Here is a 22,604-nt window from a genome sequence, read left to right as displayed (position 1 = left end):
CTCCTCTAAGTTCACTTTTACCCTTATATATATTACTACATGTCTATTTTTCTTTCTATGTATTTGTGTATTGGACAAATGAATAAATAAATAAATAAATAAAAAATAAACTATTAAAACCCAAGATTATTCTTGCTATAATTGCAATTGGAGAAACATAAAATAATAAAAGGAAGAAATCCGTGAGAAAGCTTTTTTTGTGGATTTTTTGACAGTTTTGACTACCAGCTGACTTTTGTGGATTGGAGAGCGCCATCTTCTGGAGAGAAGAAAATATTGCAATATTTTGTGGAAACTAAAAAAGTACAGCTGTGAAATATGACCTTGACAGTAAGAAGATAACTTGGAAATTCTGAGAACTTTTACGGAGTGTTGGTTTTGCCTGTACTGTTCGGCTTTGTTTTACTACAGTTGTGGAAAATAATAAACTTTGGAATTGGACTGGATTGGATTAATATTTGAATTGAATACCTTAGAAATTGAAAATAAAGAGAGACTATATGGGCTTTAAGGTCTAATTAAATGTGATATAATATAAAAAGCTTAAAAGTCTGTTAAATTGGCAATACAGAGATTTGAATGTATGAGGAATTATTTGAGATGTTAAAAATGTGTGTGAAACTCTAAAAGGTGATAAAAAGTCAGAAATTTTGTTGGAATATACAGAGCATGAAATAGAAGAGAAGGTGGTCAAAGAGAATTCAAATGAGGAACAAGAAAACAATGCTGAAGGAGGAGGAGGAGGAGGTGGTGGTGGTTCTGAAAGCAAAAACCCGTTTGATGATTTCATAGGGATTTGAGTGGCATGAACAGGTTGACAGAGGGGAACGTCCCTCAAGAAAGAATCCATCAAAGGGAAAAAAGAGAAATAGTGGGAAGAGACCAGGAGAAATTGCGGAGAGAACCACTCAAACAATACATTGAAAAGAGAGAAAAAAGACTCAGGAGAAAAGATATATGATATATAATTTTTTTTAAAAGAAAGAAGTAAAGGTAATGGGATAAAAGGAGAAAATTTAATAAGAAGTGGAATTTTTGACAGACAAAAGAAAATGGCTAAAGAGGGGAAGGTTGGTGGAAAGGAGGAAGGAAAATAGGGTTCATATTAATAGATTTAATGAAATTGTATTAATGTTATTAATTGTGGGTAGTTAATCATGTTAAAGGGTTTTTATGTTAGATTAGAATACAATGATGTATATTGTTTATGGCAAAACAGATCAGCAGTAAAAATGGGATGGGAAGTTTGAAATATTATTAATTGTGGATAGTTAATCAAAAGGGTTTTTATGTAACATTTGAAGATGATTATGTATGTTGTTGATAGTAAAATAGAACAACAGATGGAATGTGAAAGGGTAATTTGGTTTAATTTTAAAGACAACTTAAATTAAATGAAGCTGTATGATGATGTATATCGTTTATGGCAAAACAGATCAGCAGTAAAAATGGGATGGGAAATTTGAAATATTATTGATTGCGGATAGTTAATCAAAAGGGTTTTTATGTAACATTTGAAGATGATGGTGTATATTGTTTATAGTAAAATAGAACAGCAGATGGAATGTGAAGGGTAATTTGGTTTAATTTTAAAGACAACTTAAATTAAATTAAGTTAATTAAATTATGAGACAAAGTTGACATGCAGTGGGGTAGAAAATTTGAGAAGTATATGTAGTAATGAAGAAATGAGACAGTTAATTGACATTATTGTAAGAGAATAGGAATTTAGGGCGATTAGTAATGTGGCTTATGTATTAAGAAGAAAATAAGGAAATACGTAAAGAAAATATTACAGATGAAACTGAAAACAGAGAAATGATGTAAAATGGATGATGTATATGAAAAGATATGCAAGATTGATTCAGATGACACTTTGTTCATAAAATATGCCTGTTTGAGGGGGGGACGGGGACAAAAAAATTGTAATAACAATTCATTAAAAAATAAATTCTTGGGAAAGTACAGCCTGGATCCCCCTCTCCATTGGATAACCACAATCCCACAAGACCACAATGGCCTGCACACTGACCGGTATCCAATCCTGCATTTCCTGCCACTGAGAGGCTGCCACAGACCCACCAATCACACTAGGGATAAATGGCATGCGTGGCTTTTGAGCATTGGCTTTCAACTGCTTTGAATGGCTTGGTTAGAGGTTTCAATTACACTGTTGGTTTTATTTTGTTGTTGTTGTTTTTGTTGTGAACCACCCAGTCCCTAGGGTGGCATAATAATAATAATAATAATAATAATAATAATAATAATAATAATAATAATATGTGATGTGATGTGATATATAATATAATATAATATAATATAATAATGTAATATAATAATATGTAATGTAATATAATATAATGCTGGTGAGGAAGTCATGCGATGCACATTCCTTCCTACAACCTTCATAACCAGGAGAGCCATTATTATTATTATATCTTTAGGCCCCATTCATTCATTCCTTCTCTCATTGTTGCTTCTCCTTCCGACACCTCGTCAGCCTCTTCGCTTGCTGCAGCCCAGAAAGACCAGGGTCCCAGGGCAGAGAGATCCAGAGGGTGCAGCCCGTTTCAGCTGCAGCACTGGGGCTTAATTGTGTGTGTAAAATTATATTTTAAAAAAAGCACATGCTGTTCTACTTTTCTTTTCATTTATTTACCCGGATAAAAGCGAGACAGAAAGACTTGAGCTGGAAGCAGCACGAGCTCTTTAGCCCTGCTGGCACCCGTCCCTCAGTGGCTCTCTCCCTCCCGGCCTGCGCTCTCCCTCCCTCCCTCCCTCTCTCTGCCTCTCTCTCTCTCTCTCTCTCCGTCTATTGACGGGTCGGATGGAGCCAGCGCAGCTGATGAGAGTTACAGACCTGGAACTCGATGCCTGGACTCTCCACACACACACCCCTAGAGTGCCCCAAAGCGAGGCTGGAGGCCAGAGAGAGAGAGAGAGAGAGAGAGACAGAGAGAGAGACAGAGAGAGAGAGGATTTCCTGGACAAAGTTCTGCACTCGCATCTTTCAAGTCCATTTGAATCACGTCACTTGAATCCGGCTGACTCGGTACGGAAGAGGCGCCTGTCCTGCACCCGTTGTGCCTTGTGGGTGCATTGTCTAAACACAAGCAGGGGGAAAACAAACCCCTTTTGTTTTGCACAAACGGTGTGTAGCAGGGAACCGAAACCACAAGTGACTTTAATGTGAAACAATTAGCCTTCAACCTAATCTTTTACCAACACACACCAAGGTTTGTCCAGGGTAAAACTGTTGGTGTCACACCTTGCTGTAAGGAGCATGGAGGCCTCAAACGAGCCCTTCCCAAGAACAAGCCTGGCTCCTCTCTGTATCTATCTCTCCCTTCAGTCGTTTGTTCCTTCCTTCGTTCCTTCCTTCATTCATTCGTTCATTCAGCCAGCCAGTCATTCGGATTTCTAGGCCGCCCTTCTGCAGTGGACTCAGGGCAGCTTGCAAGATAAAGTCTGACACAAAATACAAAATGTAAGGAACCCAGACAATAAAATCTAAATCTCAAAGCCCAGACAATGAAAACCGCCCAGCCCGATTCCTCCAATCCCAGCCACGCTCTCCTGGTACCAGCCGGAGCTCAACGCTCAACGCTCAACGCTCAACGCTCAACGCTCAACGCTCAATGCTCTCCACTTTACAACCATCTCAGCAAAGGTGATCAAAGTGAATTAGTCCAGCCAGGAAACCCAGACCTCCGGAGCGGCCCACAAGGTTTCATAAAAAAGGAAGTTTAAATGGCAACCCAACAACGTGGTCCGGTTGTGCCTGAATAAAGCAGCCCCCTCCTCCCTCCAGTCATTCTGCTGTGGCCCCGAGAGACCCTGCAACACAGACACACACACACACACCACCTTCACAGCAAAGACGCAGCAACTGGCATCCCCAGGCGCAGAAAAGGGGCTGAGAGTTTGGCCTCCCGTTGGGAGGAAAACAAGGGAAGGGGCCTCCCCAGGGGAAACGCTCCACTCCACTGCCCTGACCAGTGGGGCTGAAGTGGGGAAGCAGCCGGTGGGAGAGGCAGGCAGGGAGACGGAGGGGCTTAGACGGAGGGCAGCTTTCAGCCCCCCACCCCCACTCGGCAGGAGCTCCATTAAGGTCAATCAAGAAGGCTGCTAAGCTGGCACCAGTAGGGAGGGGGAGAAAAGCCCCCTAAGACTATGGGGGGTTGGGAGTTGGGGGGAGGTTTGGTTCCTTCACACATAATGGGAACAAGGCGGTCAATGCACTCCATCGGCCAAACCAGAGGGAAAACTCCCCTGATTCATAGGAGCCCCACGGAAGGAGGCCCTTCTTAAGGCTCCCCCCTCCCCCTGGGGGCTCCCAGACCCTCCCTCCAGCCTCTCCTGCCAGGGCCCAGGGCGAGAGGCCGCAGTCCCTGCTCGACGCGGTTGGAGAGGAGAATCTCCATCTTTTGCCAGCTTTCTTCGGCCCCAAAGGACGTTTCCCTTCATCCAACCAACGACAAGAGTCTCTGGAAACTTCAGAACGGGAGGAAACATTTTCCTACTAAACACCATCGTTTCTCTCTCTCTCTCTCTCCCAGTATATTTTCTTTCACATTCTCTCAATTTTGTTTTCCTTTTCTTACTCTGCTGCTCCATAGTTCTCTCTCTCTCTCTCTCTCGTAACTTCCTTTTCTTTCGGCCCCCTCTCCTCTCCTATGGACAGGGGACAAAAGAGCGAGAGATTGGGAGCCCCCAGGGCCTCCCCCCAAAACTGTCTGACATCAGCCATGAAAGCCACCAAAAAACACCCAGAGGTTACGGGAGACTGGGGGGGGGGCTTTTGGGTGGATCTACTGCACCATCCTGCTGGGCGGGGGAAGGCAAAGCTCAGGTGAACGCCAAGGGGGAAAGAAAGTTCCCAGGGGAAATCCCCCCCCCCCCGTTAGTGTTGAGTTGTGGGAGCCTCAATTCCTGGAATTCCCCAGGTGGCACGTGGCCTATTCCAGAAGCTGAAGTTCCCACGTCTCAAAGTTTGCAGGGTTGAGCAAGGCCACTTGGAGGAATGACCCAAAGGTGATCTTTGGAGAAGCAAGAAAGAGGCCGGGAGAAGACCTCCACCAGAATGAGGGCACAGAGGGGGAAATGGACGTTTGACTGAATCAAAGCTTCTGCAGATGCCACCGGAGGGGGGAGGGGGGGTCTCCTAGCCCAGCCCTTCGGTTCTTCTTTCTGCACGTCCAGCTTTGCCCAAAGAGAGGGAGGCAGCAGGGCCGAAGGAGAGGTCAGCTCAGCCACAGAACTTTCCTCACTAAAACACGGGTGTGTGTGGGGGTTGCCCTTGGGCAGAATTTGTCCAGGATAGTCGTATAGAGGGAGGGGAGGGGAGAAGACCCTCCCCAACCCTAAAGTCCTTTCTAGCTCTGTTGTGCTGAGAAGAAGCCAATGGCCCCGTCAGTCTTTCCACTTCAGCCCTTTTTAAACAATAGCCTAAGCAAGTTCCAAGGCCAGTGGGGAGGGGGACAGACTTTTTTTAGGGCTTCTCCTTTTCGGCTGAGGGTCTAACGGGATGCCCCTCTGATCAGGCCTCTGTTTCCAAGAACCCATTTTCTCCGCAGGCACTTAGCCAAATATAGTAACAGCATGAATGTTGACTCAGAAGGAATAGTTCCATCGATTTTAATTGTATCTCCTCCCAAGTAAGATTGCATCTTAAAAAATTAATAAAATTTAATTTCATTTAGAGTTGGGTCCCAAACATGCAATAATAAAATTGAACATTTAACCAAGAAGTCAGAACGTGATGTTCCAAAACACCCACTCTGCCAAGGAAGCCCAGCCAGCTCCGGGCTCCGTCCAAGGGGCAGCTGCCCTTCTCAGGGCCCGAGGAGACTCCGGCCTTCTGCTGCTGCTGCAGGGCGCCCGGTCTCTTACCTTTGAGGGAGGCCACCTGGGACAGGGCCTGGGCATAGGTCGCCGTGTTGAGGAGGGTCCCCGGCAGGCAGGAAGGGAAGAAGGATCCAGAAGGACCAACTGCTCGGCTCAGGCTGCAGAGGGGGAGGGGAGGGAGAGGGAACAGGACAAGCAAGTAGTTCAAGAGCGGATCGATCCCCCTCGTCTCAGCATCATCCGTCCACCTTCGAGAACATCTAGAGTCTGAAAAACGGCTGCTGCCCCTGCACGGATGTTGACCGTCACACAACTTTCGCCCCCTGTTCTAAAACAGCCACCTGCTAGGGTGTGTTGGGACTTCAGCCAAGGGTGTTTGGTCTGGGCCAACTCTGCACCTCCATCACTGTCTGGTTCGGTTCTGCAACCCAACAAGACCAACACAGACTTCAGAGGAGAATCAGAACTGCAGAACAAAACAATGGCTGCCCACCTGCCTTCCACTGAGGACCTGTAGACTGCACGAGTCAAAAAGAGGGCGGGGAAACTATTGACTGACCCTTCACATCCTGGACACAAACTGTTTCAACTCCTCCCCTCAAAACGACCCTATAGAGCACCGCACACCAAGACAACTAGACACAAGGACAGTTTTTCCCCAAACGCCATCACTCTGCTAAACAAATAATTCCCTCAACACTGTCAAACTATTACTGCTATTGTTATCTCATCATCCCTATCACCCATCTCCTCCCACTTATGAGTGCATGACTGTCACTTGTGGCTTGTATCCTTAAGACTTTTATTAATAGTGTTTCCTCATTGCTTATTGGACCCCTCTGACAATCATTAAGTGTTGGACCTCATGAATCTTGACAAACGTCTCTTTCCTTTTATGCCCACTGAGAGCATCTGCACCAAAGGCAAATTCCTTCTGGGTCCAATCGCATGTGGCCAGTAAAGAATTATGTTCTGTTCTGCTCTATCCTATCTATATCCTATTCTGCGTTCTGTTCTGTTCCGTTCCAGGTGCTGGTGTTGACCTTTAAAGAGCGCCTCCATCAGGCCTCCCCTGGGGCTTCGCAGCCGCACCCCTTAGGTTCTTCTGCACCCCCCCATTACTTCAGACAGGCAGCACCCCCCCCTTCAAGAGCAGGGCTTCCAGGGCAGCCTCTTCCAAAGCCAAATGGTAGTTTAGCGATTCCATTAAGCTTCCTCTCCTTTGAGTTGCCTGTTGCTACTAATCTAGTGCTCAATTTTTTTCCAGCCTATTTATAGTTTTGCACAGAGCGGTTCTCTCTTTCTCCACAGTGCAGGATACGGAGTAATGGACTGAACTTACGGGATGGCAGATTCCTCCCCTGCAACGTCCCAGGGAGCAGTTTTAACATTAGTACGGGAGAACTAGAGCAAGGCACTCCCAATTTGGCCACATTAAAACTTGTGGACTTCAAATCCCAGAATTCCCCAGTGAGCATGGGTGCGTATTGTTCTGGGTCAACTCTGAAAGATGCAGTTGACCCTTTTAGTCACACCTCTTCTCGGTGATTGGCTGCAAAAGCCACCGTGTGTATGTTGGGACAACGACAGGAGGCCCTTTGGCAGCGGCTTCTCTTGGCCTCCATGTGCCTCCTCACAGGGCATAAAGTATTCGCCTTGTCCCCTTGGTGAGCCAGGCAGAAAGCCCGCCAGATGTGGCAAAGGCACCCAAGGCTCCAAGGCCGACAGAGAGACGGGCACGGGCACCGCACAAAAGTTGGGAGGGAAGTGGCAAGAGGGCCAGAGGGGGAGGGGCAGAAGCATCGGACGGAAGAAGTGCGGTTGGCAGGGAAAGGAAGGGAAGGCTGTTGTCCAGAGGTGAGCAACAGCAATGGCAACAAAGTTAAGTTCAACTTTAAAAGACTTTACAGAAGAAGAAGAAGAAGAAGAAGAAGAAGAAGAAGAACAACAACAACAACAACAACAACAACGCCTGATCCTGCCTCCCACTTTCCACCCATGAAGGAACATGGGAAGGATGAAAAAGTAGCTTGAGCTTCATTGACTTCTTCCCTCTGTGCAACCCCAAAAGACTTGTGCAACACAACTGCAAGCCATCGCAAGCCAGGAGGGAACCCTGGTGCTTGGAGAAAAGGCTCAGAAACCCCCTCCTGAGCACAACTCCCAAATCCCCCTCCCCACTTCGCCTTCCATTTCTGTCTAGATCTCTCTTTACACCCATGCTGCCCTTATTCACTCTCTTGCTCCACAGAAGCACCAAAGCTCTTTTCAATTCCTCTCAGTTTTCCAGCACCAAAGAACTAAGCAGACAATGGAGTTCTGTCTTTATTAACGTTGCCTTAGCATGACCTTGTGTTGGAGCCATTTTGAACATCTTCTTCTCTGTGATAGGACACTACTCCTTTTAAATCTATCTGACATCAATTCATTCACATTAGTTGGCGCATCAGTTAAATTTAAATTGATGTTTCGGACTGAGGAAGGCTGGAAGCCCCTTGGACAGCTCCCCCCACCTTAGTCTGGAAGCACCTTGGGCAGCTCTCCGTCTTGGGCTGGAAGCACCGTGGACAGCTCCCCTCACCTTAGGCTGGAAGCACCTCGGACAGCTCCCCCCACCACCTCGGACAGCTCCCCGTCTTGGGCTGGAAGCACCTTGGACAGCTCCCCTCACCTTAGACTGGGAGCACCTTGGACAGCTCCCCCCACCTCAGGCTGGAAGCACCTCAGACATCTCCCCGTCTTGGGCTGGAAGCACCTTGGGCAGCTCCCCCACCTTTCATGCTCTGCGTTGTAGCCCTCCAGAACTAGCCTGCAGTTAACCGGATGCCTAGAGGAGGACCTAGACGCCAAAGCTTACCTCTGCTGGATGTCCAGGCTCTCCTTCTTATTCCTAGGCTGGTCAATGGGGGTGGGGGAATTTAAATTTCTTCCTGGGGGTGTCACTTCCGTCACGGCCTCCTTGGAACCTTCTTGGTCAGAAGACCCTCTTTCTGTTTTTCTCCATTTAGCTCTCCTGTTCTGGAACCAGACCTGAATCGGGTTGGAGAGAAGCACGGAGGACCCTCGTGTGGGCATTAAAAGAAAAAAAAACCATGCCTGTGGATTTGGACCATCTTGTCGGAAGGGGGAGGTTCTAGGAAAAGGTCATGTTCATGGGCCCCAATCGTCTTCAAAGAATAGGATAAAAACAAACAGCATATGCGCTTATACCTCTGTGTGTGTGTGTGTGTGTGTGTGTGCCAATAGGTACATCTATCTATGCAATTGTGAGGCCACCACAACTGCAAAATTATTCAAAGTGTCTGTGAAAAGCTGGCTGAGCTGTAGCTGTAGTCCCTTGCTACTAGAAGAACCGGTCCCGCAAATCGCAAATCGGAGTGCAATTATTTTAAAGGGAGAGTTTGGCTTAACTTGGTTGTTCTTTCATGGGCATTTATTAGTGGCAACGGGGCTTTCTGAGCTTCGGGCCTGGAAGCTCCCCATTTAAAAGATGATTGCAGTGCGCTGAGTATCATTGTTCTTATTATCGCTCCATTTTTATTTAGCCCGCTTTTAATTGCACGTATCAGCAAAGGCTGAATAATGATTTTTATCTGCATTCCAAATTTAGGCGTTAAATGCAAAGCCGATTGCAGACACTTCCTCGTGCCTTAATTGAATGAAGGTCACAGCTATAACAACATTTAATTGAGCTATTTTTCATTATCATATTTTAATGACTGTGCAATGACAGTTTGCCGGCTTCTGAAGGAAGCGCCTGATGAAGTCGTTTATTTTCGTATTTAGTTTTTGTTTGACAACATCATCTTCGATTAAGGCCGGCTCTTTCGGCGCATTAATCACATTTGAATGAGCGCAGGGCCAGGGTGTAAGCGGAGCTCCTTCTCCGGGGGTCCCAGCATGAAAGCGGAGCCCCCGACTCCATTGTTTGCCTGCGCGAGACTCCACAACAAGGCTAAGCAAAGCTGTAATTGCCGCCGCCCCTATCTCGCCCTTGCACCTTCCCGGGAGAAGTTACGATCTTGCGAAGGCCCCGTAATTGTCCCATTTATCTCAATTTGCAGCACAGTCTTTAGGCACCAACGGCTAAAATGGTGGGAGGGGAAACTTCCAGCCGGCAGAAGGGAGATTTCAATGTCCAAATAATAACGATAATAATAATAATAATCAGTTTAATTTCCCCTCACGTGACCGGTGATTCATGTTCAGATTTAATAATCGTGGTTGCGTAATCTGATTACGGAAGAAATGATTTGTTTACAATCCCCAATTTACTGCAGCGAATTCCATTATCTCTCCTCAGCCGTTGGGTTTTAAGAGAGGCTAACACGGCCCAGGGGAAGGGGAGGCCCCCCCGTTATGTTCCCCACAATTAGATCTTTGCATAATCTTCACCCCCAGCTGCCCCCCCATGACACAGAAAGGGGGGCAGGAACAGCAGGCAGGGGAAGCCCCCTCCATAACAGAGGGGGGGCATTTAATAGGGGGGGGAAAGAAAAACCCTTGGCCTTTGCCCAATGAGAGGCATGTGTGTGTGTTGTTGTGTGCATGTGTGTGTGTGTACACAGATGTGGGTCTATTCAGCACCTGGTTCCCTCTTCCAGGGTCAGTCTGCACTTGGAGACGTCCTCCCTGGGCAAGAAGACACAGCCGGATGGGTGTCAAGGAAGGAAGGAAGGAGGAAAGATAGAAGGAATAATGAAAGAAAGAAAGAAAGAAAGAAAGAAAGAGGGAGGGAGATAGGGAGGGGTGAAGGAAGGAGGAAAGAAAGAATAAAGAAGGAAAGAAAGAAGGAAAGAAAGAGGGAGGAAGAATAAAGGAAGGAAGGAGGAAAGAAAGAAGGAATAATGAAAGAAATAAAGAAAGAGGGAGATAGGGAGGGGTGAAGGAAGGAGGAAAGAAAGAATAAAGAAGGAAAGAAAGAAAGAAAGAAGGAAAGAAAGAAAGAGGGAGGAAGAATAAAGGAAGGAAGGAGGAAAGAAAGAAGGAATAATGAAAGAAATAAAGAAAGAGGGAGGGAGGGAGGGATGAAGGAAGGAGGATAGAAAGAAGAAAGAAAGAAAGAAAGAAAGAAAGAAAGAAAGAGGGCGGGAGGGAGATAGGGAGGGGTGAAGGAAGGAGGAAAGAAAGAATAAAGAAGGAAAGAAAGAAGGAAAGAAAGAAAGAAAGAGGGAGGAAGAATAAAGGAAGGAAGGAGGAAAGAAAGAAGGAATAATGAAAGAAATAAAGAAAGAGGGAGGGAGGAAGGGATGAAGGAAGGAGGATAGAAAGAAGAAAGAAAGAAAGAAGGGAGGAAATAAGGGAAGGAAGGGAGTGTTGTCGTTGGTTCACTGCCAGCTCCTTTGGTGATGGACTTTGAGGAGAATGAAGTAATTAATTGCTAATTAACTGGGCCAGATAGATCAGGAAGAAAGGAAGGAAGAAAAGAAAAGAAAGGGAAAGGAAAAAAGGAAAGGAAAAGAAAGGAAAGGAATGAAGGAAGGAAAGAGAAGAGAAGAAAAGAAAAGGTTGTCCCAGAGGAAACTCCTGCTGAGCGCTGAAGGGGCTCCTTGACCTCAGAGGTGGGGGGTGTTGAAGAAGGGGAGCCCCCCCCTCCCGCCGTGGCAACGGAAACTCTGGAACTTTGCACTAAGAAACCCGAGTGATTGGGGGGGGTCATTTTCCTGCCCCCGTCTTGCCGTCAGCTGCAGTTTCCGCGCTGGTTTCCCCGAAGGCTCCGAGGCGCCCGGAGGGAACGCGAGGTGGGGGGGGGAGGGGGGCACCTGTGGCTTCGTCCCTAGGAAGACTCCGCCCCTCCGCCTCCCGTTTCCCGGAGCTCCGCGGGAAAGATGCACACGGGATGCACACGGGATGCACACGGGATGCACACGGCCTCCGCCGCCGCCTTTGCCCGCAAGCGACCTCCCCCCCCCCCGAAGCGGCCCTCGGGAGAACGGGCGGCTCCGTGCAGGGCAGCCTCCGAAGGAGGGAGCCGCCCTCGCTCTCGCATCCCGGAGAGAAGACGGCCGGCCCGTCGCGGCCAAGGACAGCGCAACCCAAGGTCAAAACTAAGCGGGATCCCGGTCCACAAGCTGACACATTGTGCTAAACGTGGCTCTGTTTTCACACATTCGTTCATTTCTTCCGACACCCAGAAAGGGAGGAAAAGCTAGAAAACTTCTGGCACAATTAATATAGAAACTGCGCCGTTTTCTCTGCATCTTCTGGGTGTGAAAAAAAGATTCGGACCTTCCCTTTTAAAAGGATGAATGGAAGCAGAAATGGAAGAATGGAAGGAATGAGTCTCTCATCTCCACCCCCACAACTGTCCAGTTTGGTTCTGCAGCCCAACAAGACCGACACGGACTTCAGAGGAGAATCAGAACCGCAGGACAAAACAATGGCCGCCAACCTGCCTTCCATTGAGGACCTGTAGACTCCATGGGTCAAAAAGAGGGTGGGGAAAATATTGACTGACCCCTCGCATCCTGGGCACAAACTGTTTCAACTCCCACCCTCAAAACGTCACTACAGAGCCCTGCACACCAAGACAACTAGGCACAAGAGGAGTTTTCCCCCGAATGCCCTCACTCTGCTAAACAAAGAATTCCTTTGACACTGTCAGACTATTTACTAAGTCTGCACTACTATTACTACTAGTATTTTTCCATCCTTCCTATCACCCATCTCCTTCCACTTATGACTGTCACTTGTTGCTTGTATCCTTACGATTTTTATTAATATGGATTGTTTCCTGATTGCTTATTTGACCCCTATGACAATCACTAAGTGTTGGACCTCATGATTCTTGACAAATGTACCTTTTTCTTTTATGTCCACTGAGAGCATCTGCACCAAAGACAAATCCCTTGTGTGTCCGATCACACTTGGCCAAGAAAGAATTCTATTCTATTCTGTACATTTTATTGTTCTGTTCTGTTTTGTTCTGTTCTATTCTATTCCCTACTCTGTATTTTATTGTTCTGCTCTATTCTGTTCTGTTCTCTAGTCTACTACTCTATTTTATCATTCTCTTCTCTTCTACTCTATTCTGTATTCTATTCTATTCTATTCTCTAATATAATTTTATTGTTCTGTTCTTTTCTGTTCTATTCTCTACTCTATATTTTTTATTCTAAATAACTTCTATTCTAAATAAATTCTATTCTATTCTCTAATATAATTTTATTGTTCTGTTCTCTACTGTACTCTATATTTTTTATTCTAAATAACTTTTATTCGAAATAAATTCTATTCTATTCTATTCTCTAATATAATTTTATTGTTCTGTTCTGTTCTCTACTGTACTCTATATTTTTTATTCTAAATAACTTTTATTCGAAATAAATTCTATTCTATTCTATTCTCTAATATAATTTTATTGTTCTGTTCTGTTCTCTACTGTACTCTATATTTTTTATTCTAAATAACTTCTATTCTAAATAAATTCTATTCTATTCTATTCTCTAATTTTATTGTTCTCTTCTCACTACTCTACATTTTTTATTCTATTCCATTTTGTTCCTTTCTCTTCTGTTCTGTTCTAAACGGAGCGGCTCTTCGGGCCAAAGCTTGTTCCAGACCGGGCGAGAGCCTCGCTTGGCGAGAAACGGACCGGGGCGGCTCTTCAGATCAAGTCAAGCGGCTTTGGCCCTCCGGTCACCTTCACCGGACAGCCGCTTCGCCAGAGCCCCCCCGCCCTGCCCCCCATTCCCCGGAGGCGCCCCCTTCCCTCCCGCCCCTCCCCGGCAGGGAACTGGGGGGAGCGGCGCTGATGTAATTTAGGGCCTCAGAGACGCGGACAAATTAGTGTAGAACATTATCACTGGTTAATTATGAATGACCGATTAATCAACCTAATCTAATATTCCACATTATGTTGATGTTATTAAAGTGCATCGTGAAAATGACAGATCGGCTTCATTTCTTTCCTCTGGCCAAAGGGGCCGCCGGGCGGGAGAGACAGAGGGGGGGGGGAGGCGGGCGGGCGTGGGGGGACAGAGGGGGGGCGGGGGGGCGCCCTCACCTGCACGCGGGCCTCGGTCAGGTTGATCTTCATGGCCAGCTCCTCCCGCGTGAAGACGTCCGGGTAGTGAGTCTGGGCGAAGACCGCCTCCAGCGCCTCCAGCTGCGGACAGACAAGCGGCGCGTCGGGCGGGGCTCCCGGGAGGCCTCCCCCCCCGTCCGACCGGCCTAGGCCCAGGCCCCTCCCGCCCACCCACCCCCCACCCCGCGCGGAAGGACGGAGCCGAGCCGGTACCTGCTGGAGCGTGAAGGTGGTCCGGTTCCGCCGCTGCTTCCGACGGAGGAAGCCGTCCTCGAAGTCCGCCGTGGAGGGCCCGCCGAAGGCCGTGGCGCCTGGGCCGGGAGAGAGGCCCGTCACACGGAGGAAGGAAACGGAGCCCCGGAGAGGCGGCGGCGGGCGGAACTCCGGCCGCTCAGTTGGGCCAGGCGCGCTTGGGGGCTTCGGGACGGGGCGGCGGGGCCGCGGTCGCCCCGGTAGGAAGCCGGAGCTCCGCCGTTCTTTCCGGGAGGGTCGGCCTGGGCTCGGGCAAGGGGGGAGGCCAGCGGGGGCAGAGCCCCAGAGGCTTCAGCCGGGGTGGGAGCAGAGGAAGGGAAGCCCCGGGCCGCCCGTCCAAGCCAGCTCCGCGACCCGCCGCCCTTCGGCCTCTCGCCGCTTCCCCGCTGGGGGGTCTCGCCTGCCGTCTCCTCGGGGGTCCCGCGCACCGCGGAGGAGCCGCCTTTCTTCCGCCTCTTCCAAGGGACCCGAAGGCCTCTCCGCCCCAGGAGGCGCCGCTCCAGAGGCCACAGGTGCTGCGGGATTCTCGGGGCGGCCTCGGCCTCCTTCGCCCACAGACGCCCGAGCGGGGGCGGCCAAAGAGGCCCGAAGGCGCCCCGCCCGGAGACGGAAAGACTTCGACGGCCGAGTTCAGCTGAAGGAGCGGCCGGCGGCCTCTTCTCTCCGCGGCGCTCGCCGTCCCCGAGCCACAGTAACGCCGCTCGCTCTCTGGGGTGGGAGCGCTCAGAGCCCGCAGACCCCTTCCCGGAGGCGCCCACAGCCTCTCCTGCCCGCCAGGGTTTTCAGAGCCGGCGCTGGACCCCGCTGGACCCTCCCCCCCTGCCTTGCCCTGCCCTGCCCGCCCCCGCCGACCGTTCCCCCCCGGAGCGCCTCCCGCCCCTCGGCCGCCCAGCCTCCCTCCCCTCCCCGGGTGCGGGTCCTCTCCAGCCGGTCCCACAGATGGATGCCGCCGCCGGGCCAGCCGATTCCAAGCGAGGCGGGAGCAGCTGGGCGGCAGGAGGCCGCCGGAGCCTCGGGGCTCTTGGCCTCGCGGCGCCCGTGCGCCGCTCCCCGGCTGCGGCGGAAACTGGTGGGCCGCCAGCCGCCAGACACGTGCGGCAGGCCAACCCCGTTCCCCAATGGCCAGGCCGCCCCGCTCGCTTCTCTTCGAGGGCCCCGGCCGAGGGAGCCTGGCCTGGCCCGCCCGCCCGAGCAAGTGGGGCGCCTCCTGAGGGCGGGGGCCGCGCGCGGACACTCACCCTCCAGCGGCGGGGGACAATGGAAGTAGAACATGCCGGGCCCGGGCTGGCTGGGCGCTGCAGGCGGTCGACGCGGCTGGAGCTGCGGAATAAACGAGGCAGGTTGGCCCGACCGGACGGCGCCGCTCTTGGCCCGGGCCCGACGCGGGAGGGAAGAGTCGGCCTGGCTCGCCCCGACGGCTCCTCCAGCCTGCCCGGCAGCGGCCGAACAGAGCGGTCGGAGGCGGCGCCCGTGCAGCTCCGGCCCTCCCCGTCGGAGGCTCCCGGAGAGCGGAGGCCGAGGAAGCGCTGCCCTCTCCTGCGGAGCCTCCACCCAGCGGGGCCTCGCGGGCGGACGGGACCCCTCCTGCCGCCGCCTGAGGAACGGCGCCCGACCCGTCGGCGCTGCCCGACGCAGCCAAGGCGGCCGCCGGGGGGAAAAGGCCGCACTCACCGGTGCGGAGAGGCCGGGCGGCAGCTGTGGGCGTCGGGGCAGCCGCGGGCCTTTGCGGAGCGGTGCCGACGGCCAGCTGCCTTTCCGGCGCTTCTTCCAGCCCACTCAGGCTCCCCGCGCCCGCTTTTATAATCTCACGCGTAATTGGCCTTAATCTGATTATTGCCGGCGCTGCGAGGAGCGCGGAACTTGGATAGGTCTGGAGGGCCTTCCCAATGACCCACGTGGTGCGTGGCGGGGGGGGGCGCGAACCGACGTCATTTCTCAGTCAGCACCCCGAGCGCCAGCCGTGGGGGGGGGGAGGGGAGGGGCGGGGAGGCCGAGCGCGCCGCCCCATCGGAGCCGAGGCCTCTTGGACGCGCGCGAGACTCCGGGGCCCTCGGGAGCCTCCCGGCCCGCCCCTGCCCCCGCCCCTCTCCTGGCGGGCTTCGCCGCTGGCACTGGGGCCGGGCTGGCGCGCTCCTTCCCGGCGGCGCTAATGGGCCATTGGGCAGGCTTTCCAGGAGCCGCCTCGCCTTTCCGCGGCGAGCTTTGATTTGGTTCGCAGCAAGGGGTCTCCGGGTTGGAGCGAGCTTCCCGTCTGCAAACGAGCGGCGCTGGGACCCTCCGCAATTACTTTTAAAGCGCACCGGAGACCCGGCGGCGGGAGAGGCGGCGCAACCCCGAAGCCTGGGCGAGCACGAGGCTCGGAAGCCCCCGGCTGAACAGGCGGGTCGGGGGGCGCCCGATTGGAGCGGAAGACATCAAACGGGGGTGGGTGGGGGAAGGGGAGGGGGGGTCTAATAGGCTCCATAATAGCGGCACTGCCGACGGGTCCCCCGCCCGATTAAGAGCTTCCCTGGCGCAAAGCCTTTACGGCCTGAAAGGGGGAATCTAACGATATTTGGGTTATTAAATGCGTGTAATTAATTTATGCGCCACTGAAAATAAAGTTGGTTTTTTGACCCTCTTAAGATGCATTAGGCGATGCCAGTCAAACAACTGTTGATAAATGTATCTGACTTTCCTCTCCGGTTGGGGAACAATTCCCCCTTCGGAAAAGTTAGAAAGGCCAGACGTGCGGGGGTGGAGGGGGGGGCTTCCCGAAACACGGAATTGAAAGGCTAATTTGCAAGCCGGGACCAGCAGAGGAACACGAGAGAAGCGTCGGAAAGCCGAGATTTAACACTCGGGAGGTTTAGGAAACGGGGAAGGGGAAGAAGAGGAGGAGGAGGAGGAAGGAAGGAAGAAGCCAAAAGATTACACGTGAAATACCTCCACACACACATTTTGCCAGAACTGGTGCTGGGTGCAGGTTTCTGTCCTCGCAGCTAGCCGCAAGAACGGGAGGCGAAGGAGGGTTTTGCTCTAGACTGGCAGCCCGACAAGGAGCCGGGGGTCCGGGCGAGCAGGGCCTCCTTGGCATCGCCACCGCCCGGATTGGGGGCGGCGGATTTGCGGCGGTCAGAGCGGGTCCCGTTTGGCTGAGCAAAGCCCGGGGCGGTGGGGGCCGCGGCGCTCCTTTTCCCCGGCGCCTCCCTGGACGGGCGGAGGAGGGCGGAGGGTGCGGCACCTTGGTCGGGGCGGGCTCCCGTCAAGACGGTGGCGCGGAAAAGAGCCTCCCGGGCCGTTCCCCCGCTTCGCTTCGGCCTTTCAGTTGACCACTGGCCTCGTTCCGGCCGACGGGGGGAGGGGCTTGGGAGAAGTTCCTCCGGGGCTGCGGGAGGGGGGCAGTGGGCGGCCCGGCAGCCTCTCCCCTTCCGCGGTTCCCCCGCCCCTCCGCCCCGGGTCCAGCACCAAGGACAGCGGCCTCGAGAGGCTCCCTAGCGGCCTAAAGGCGGCTGAGCGGGGGAGGGGCCGCTCTGCTGCCTCTGCCGGGGCGGCGCGGGGCTGGGCGTGGGGACCGCTCCCTTCCGAGGCGCCTGGGAGACCCTCCCTCGCTCGCTCGACCCAGGCGACGGGGCACAAACTGCACCGGACGGAGCTTCCGCTGGAGCCGCCACTGCTAAGGCCCCTTTCCGGCGGCCTCGCCGCCTCTGCTAAACTGCAACCATCCGGGCGGGCGGGCGGGGGGCGCGGAAGACCGGGGGGAGGTTCCTCTAACCCGGTCCGGTCTGCGCGCAGGCCGCTGGCTCAACATCCGGGAGCAGCTGACCTTGATGGCTGGAAGGCCGGGGGCGCGTGGGAAGGGGGCGGGCAAAGGTCCCCCGGCCTCGGGCGCTACAATGTGGCCCCTGCGAAGCCCCGGGCTCCGGGAGCGCCGCTGGGACGGGACTGGTCAGGAGGCTCCTCCAGGGAGGGAGGGGGGCGCTCTGGTCCCAGAAGTCGCAGGCTCAGCTCAGCCCCCCCCCCCCCCCACTCCGAGACGGGTCGATTCTCCTGCCGGGGCCTCTTCCTGGGGAGGGGGGGGCGAGGGAGCCCGGCGCAGCGGCGGAGAGGTGGAGTGTTTACGACGGCTGTTATTTAGGGCTTTTATGGGGGCTTTTATTTTCCTATTATTTAGCAGCGTCGTTGACCGCCAAGACTTGTAACGGAACGTTTCCATTTCATCTCGGTCCGCGCGCAGTAAAATATACTTTCCAATTAGTCAAATTTGCAGATTCTCCCCGCTTGGACTGGCTGGTGATTTATAAGGGAAGAGGCGCTCTTTTCTTTTTTCCCTTCTTTCCTTCCTTCCTTCCTTCCTCCCTCCCTCGGAAGACCAAGGTGACTGCGCTCCATTCTCCCTCACCTTTTTTTACAGACTCATAATGTTAATTGGTTTCATGTACGGATCATCAGTTTAATGACGGGATCCATCCCGGGCGTCGTTCTTTATGGCCCTCCGCAGCCTCCGCAGCCCCGGCCGCCGCGACGGGTGGAGGGAACAAGGCCCCGAAGGGAAGGCTGCCCGAGGGAGGACGCCGGGGCGGCAGCCGGGAAGAAGCCCGGATGGCAGCAGCCCCACTCTCCGAGGAGAAGGAGAAGGTGGAAGGAGGAAGAAAGAAAGAATGAAGGAAGGAGGAGGAGGAGGAGGAGAAAGAGGAAGGAAGGAAGAAAGAAGGAAGGAAGGAAGGAAGGAAGGAAGGAAGAAGGAAGGAAGGAAGGAGGAGGAGGAGGACAGGCACCCAAGAAGTTCTCTGGGTGCAAGCAAAACAGGTTCATTCCACACACACACACACCCCAGTTGCTGTCCGTCCCTCCTTTGCTTTGGGGCCCCTCCTCCATCTCCTAGGCAGGAATGAAGGCAACAAAACAAAATCCTTTTTCTTGACCGTTCTGAAGTTCTAAAGTAAGTCTACTCATTGTTGCACAGTCCACCATTTTTGATCACCATATTTTCTGTCCGTATATTCTCATTTTTTCCTAACTGTGCAAAAGATCCTCTAGCCACTGTTAAGGTAATTAATTAATGGTTTGCTTTTGTATGTTGTCCTCTAATAGCATAATGGCATTTAGCACTTAGACCTATATACCGCTTCCTAGTGTTTTTCCAGCCCCCTCTAAGCAGTTTACAGAATCCGCCTCTTGCCCCCAACCATCTGGGGCCTCATTTGACCCACCTGAGAAGGATGGAAGGCTGAGTCCACCTTGAGCCAGTGGGGAGATTTGAACCGCTGAACTAGAGCTAGCAGTCAGCAGAAGTAGCCTGCAGTGCTGCACTCTAACCACTGCGCCACCCGGGCTCTTAATTCCTAATAAGTGTGTTTCTGCCTTTAATTCTACATGTGTTTTATTGTTTGTCCTGGAAGGGACCCCGTGGGCCTTCTAGTCCAGCCTCCTGATGGTGCAGGAGACCCTATATATCATCCCAGACCGATGGCAGTCCGGTCTCCTCTGGAAGGTCTCCAGTGTTGGGGCCTTCACCACCTCCGCAGGCAGCTTCTGTCCCACCAGTTGATCGCTTTCACCGTCAGAAAGTTCCTCCTTGTTTCCAGGTTGAGTCTCTCCTTCCGTCTGTTGATGGAACTTTGTTCTTTTATCAAATTTTTAATCCCATTCCAATTTTTTTTTTGTCTCTGGACATGGCCACCATAGGCGGCAGTAGGTACCGTGGGTTGCTCTTCCCTTCCAACATTTGATTGAGAGTAAGTCTCATATCAAAGACCGAGAGATCTCTTCTGAGTAAACATGCTATGGCACATGTGCTGGCACCACCCGCCTGGAAGGAATCGGAGGCCAGGGCTGCCCTCCCAAACCCCCTTGCAATGGGGCCAGAGGGAATGGCTTCAGAATCAGGGAGACCTGGCAACTAGCCCCCCCCCCCTCCAAGTAGAGTGATCAAATCATCCTACCTACGAAGACAGAAGGGGGAATTCTCCAAACCATCACGGAAGAGCAATCATTCTGACCACATTTAACTTTGGGGAAATTTAAAGAAAATGCAACTCAACTGTTGTCCTGGCTCACTGGGTTTTTGGCACATGACCTGGGGAAAAAATGGCAAATCCTAAAACGGGGGCACTGTTAGGATCCAGGCAATGAATGCTGTAAGACTCACCAGTGACGCTTGTCAAATAAATTTAGCTGTGAATTTCTCTGACACAAAGACAAATCGGCTAAGGTCTAGAAATTGCACTCTCCCCAACACGAAGAGTAATTAATTAAAGAAATATCTGCCCCAAAGAAGAGGGAGTCAAGCTATTCTCAAGAGCACCGGAGGGCATAACCAGAAACTATGGGTGGAAACTAAACAAGGAGAGGAGAAACCTGGAATTAAGGAGAAATTTCTTCTGAGAACAATTAATCCATTGAACAGAAATTGCCTCCAGAAGTTGTGAATGCTCCAACACTGGAGGTTTTTAAGAAGAGGTTGGACAACCCCCTGTCTGAAGTAGTGTAGGAGCCCCTGCCTAAGCAGGGGGATGGACTAGAAGACCTCTAGGGACCCTTCCAACTCCCTTATTCTGTTCTGTTCCAATTAAGCAATATGAGTAATCTTCTCATGAAGAGGGAGAAATCAGCTGCCAAGTCAGGAACATTCTCTCTCTCTCTCTCTCTCTCTCTCTCTCTCTCTCTCTCTCTCTCTCACACACACACACACACACACACACACACACACACACACACACACACACACAAATACTTCTGGCATCCCAGGATTTTCCTCTTTACCCAACCCGGTTCTTCAAGATCCTGATTGATTGCCACATTAATGATGCCTCCACGTTTTAGATATTGAGTTTAATTTATTTCTTGTATTGTTAGGAAATGTTTATTGGATTATTTTTTATTAGGATGATGTAGTTAAAGATTTTTTGACTATTACTTTATATCAAAAAGATAGAACTCTAATTTGGGGGGGGGGGAAATGGACCATAAAGTGGACTACAAAAAATATGGCTTTATATCAGGGAAAATAGAAATAATGGAATCTTGATCAAATAAGCCATTAGGAGACAAATGGACGATTTCTGTAATGGTTTCTGGGGTGTGTGGGGGGGGGAGAAGAGCGGAGCAGTGGGGAGTGTGGAAATAGAGGAAGAAAAAGAAAATTGGAATAGAAGAAGGGAAGCAGAGAAGTCGGGCTGGCACAGTGGTCAGAGAGGGCAGCCCTGCAGGCTCCTTCAGCTAACCGCTAGCTGTAGTTCAGCAGTTCAAATCTCACCACCAGCTTCAGGTGGACTCAGTCTTCCTTCCTTCCCAGGTGGGTCAAATGAGGAGCCAGATGGTTGGGGGCAAGAGGCGGACTCTCTGTAAAGTGCTTAGAGGGGGCTGGAAAAGAACTAGGAAGCGGTATATAAGTCTAAATGCTATTGCTATTTCTTTCACTCTCCTTCCTTCCTTCCTTCCTTCTTTCCTTCCTTCCTTCCTTCCTTCCTTCCCAGGTGGGTCAAATGAGGAGCCAGATGGTTGGGGGCAAGAGGCGGACTCTCTGTCAACTTCTTGGAGAGCGCTGGAAAAGCCCTGGGAAGCGGTAGATACGTCTAGGTGCTCTTGCTATTGACTGACCCCCCCAGTTTTGGTCCTTCTTTGTGCTCTGTTCTCTCAGTGGCCCAGATTAGCCGGCAATGAGGCCTCTGTCCATTCTGCTCTCTGGACGGATAGTTGGCAATTTAAAAAAGTAACAACCCAGAACAGGTTGCGTTCAGGGGATGCTATGCTCCCATTCAGCATAACTGGAAGGATCCTCATTGCCCGAACTGAGCAAGCAAAGCCTGACGGCCGTGGCCACAGCCTGAAGCCCGAGGAGGCCACCAAAGGCTGCAATCCGGTGGAGCCTCCCTAGCAAGGCTACTTGGAGGAGGGGCAGTCAGGGCAGCCTGGCAGGGGCCGGAGAAAGCCTCCGCTTGCAGAAGGGCCTGAGGGGCAAGAGGACCAGCTGAAGCTCAAAGCTCGGCTGCCTTGCTAGAGAGCCCCTGGAGGGGGGCATATACGGGGGGGGGGTGTCTCCCCAGCCTTGCCTGCCCTGCAGGATCAATCAGCTGCCCCAGGTAAAAACAAGTCATGTAGGTCATTTGGATGAATTAAACGAATCCAACCAATGGGCGGCATAGAAGTCAAATAGATAAATAGATGATAGATAGATAGATAGATAGATAGATAGATAGATAGATAGATAGATAGATAGATAGATAGATGTAAATAAATAAATAAATGAATAATGAATGAATGATAAACTAAACTAAACTAAACCAAACCGGGATAGTTGTGATCAAGATATTATTCTGTGCCACTCCTTGCCCGGGAATTATAATCTAATAATTAAGTCACTAGAAAGAGGGAAAGTACAGATACTCCTCGACTTACACCAGTTCACTTAGTGACCTTTGAAAGTTACAACAGCACTGAACAAAGAGGTCCTTTTTCACAGTTACGACCTCTGCCACTGTTAGGACTCGGTCCATAA

General features: G+C 51.5%; 1 protein-coding gene across 1 annotated transcript in view; it reads right to left on the bottom strand.

The window, feature by feature from the left end:
• The window catches only part of DRGX (dorsal root ganglia homeobox), a 30,449-nt gene extending 14,867 nt beyond the window's left edge, over positions 1-15,582 (bottom strand). The window contains exons 1-5 of the mRNA XM_070751889.1: positions 15,364-15,582; positions 14,087-14,184; positions 13,853-13,954; positions 8,705-8,877; positions 5,893-6,005 (exon numbers count right to left, since the gene is read on the bottom strand). Of these exons, the coding sequence (XP_070607990.1) occupies positions 5,893-6,005; positions 8,705-8,877; positions 13,853-13,954; positions 14,087-14,184; positions 15,364-15,397 (520 nt within the window). The 5' untranslated portion in view covers positions 15,398-15,582. The remainder of the gene's footprint in view (positions 1-5,892; positions 6,006-8,704; positions 8,878-13,852; positions 13,955-14,086; positions 14,185-15,363) is intronic.
• Positions 15,583-22,604: the final 7,022 nt, after the last annotated feature.

The sequence above is a fragment of the Erythrolamprus reginae genome, chromosome 4, assembly GCF_031021105.1.
Source record: "Erythrolamprus reginae isolate rEryReg1 chromosome 4, rEryReg1.hap1, whole genome shotgun sequence".
Lineage (NCBI taxonomy): Eukaryota > Metazoa > Chordata > Lepidosauria > Squamata > Dipsadidae > Erythrolamprus > Erythrolamprus reginae.
This window is presented reverse-complemented; position numbering and strand designations above follow the sequence as displayed.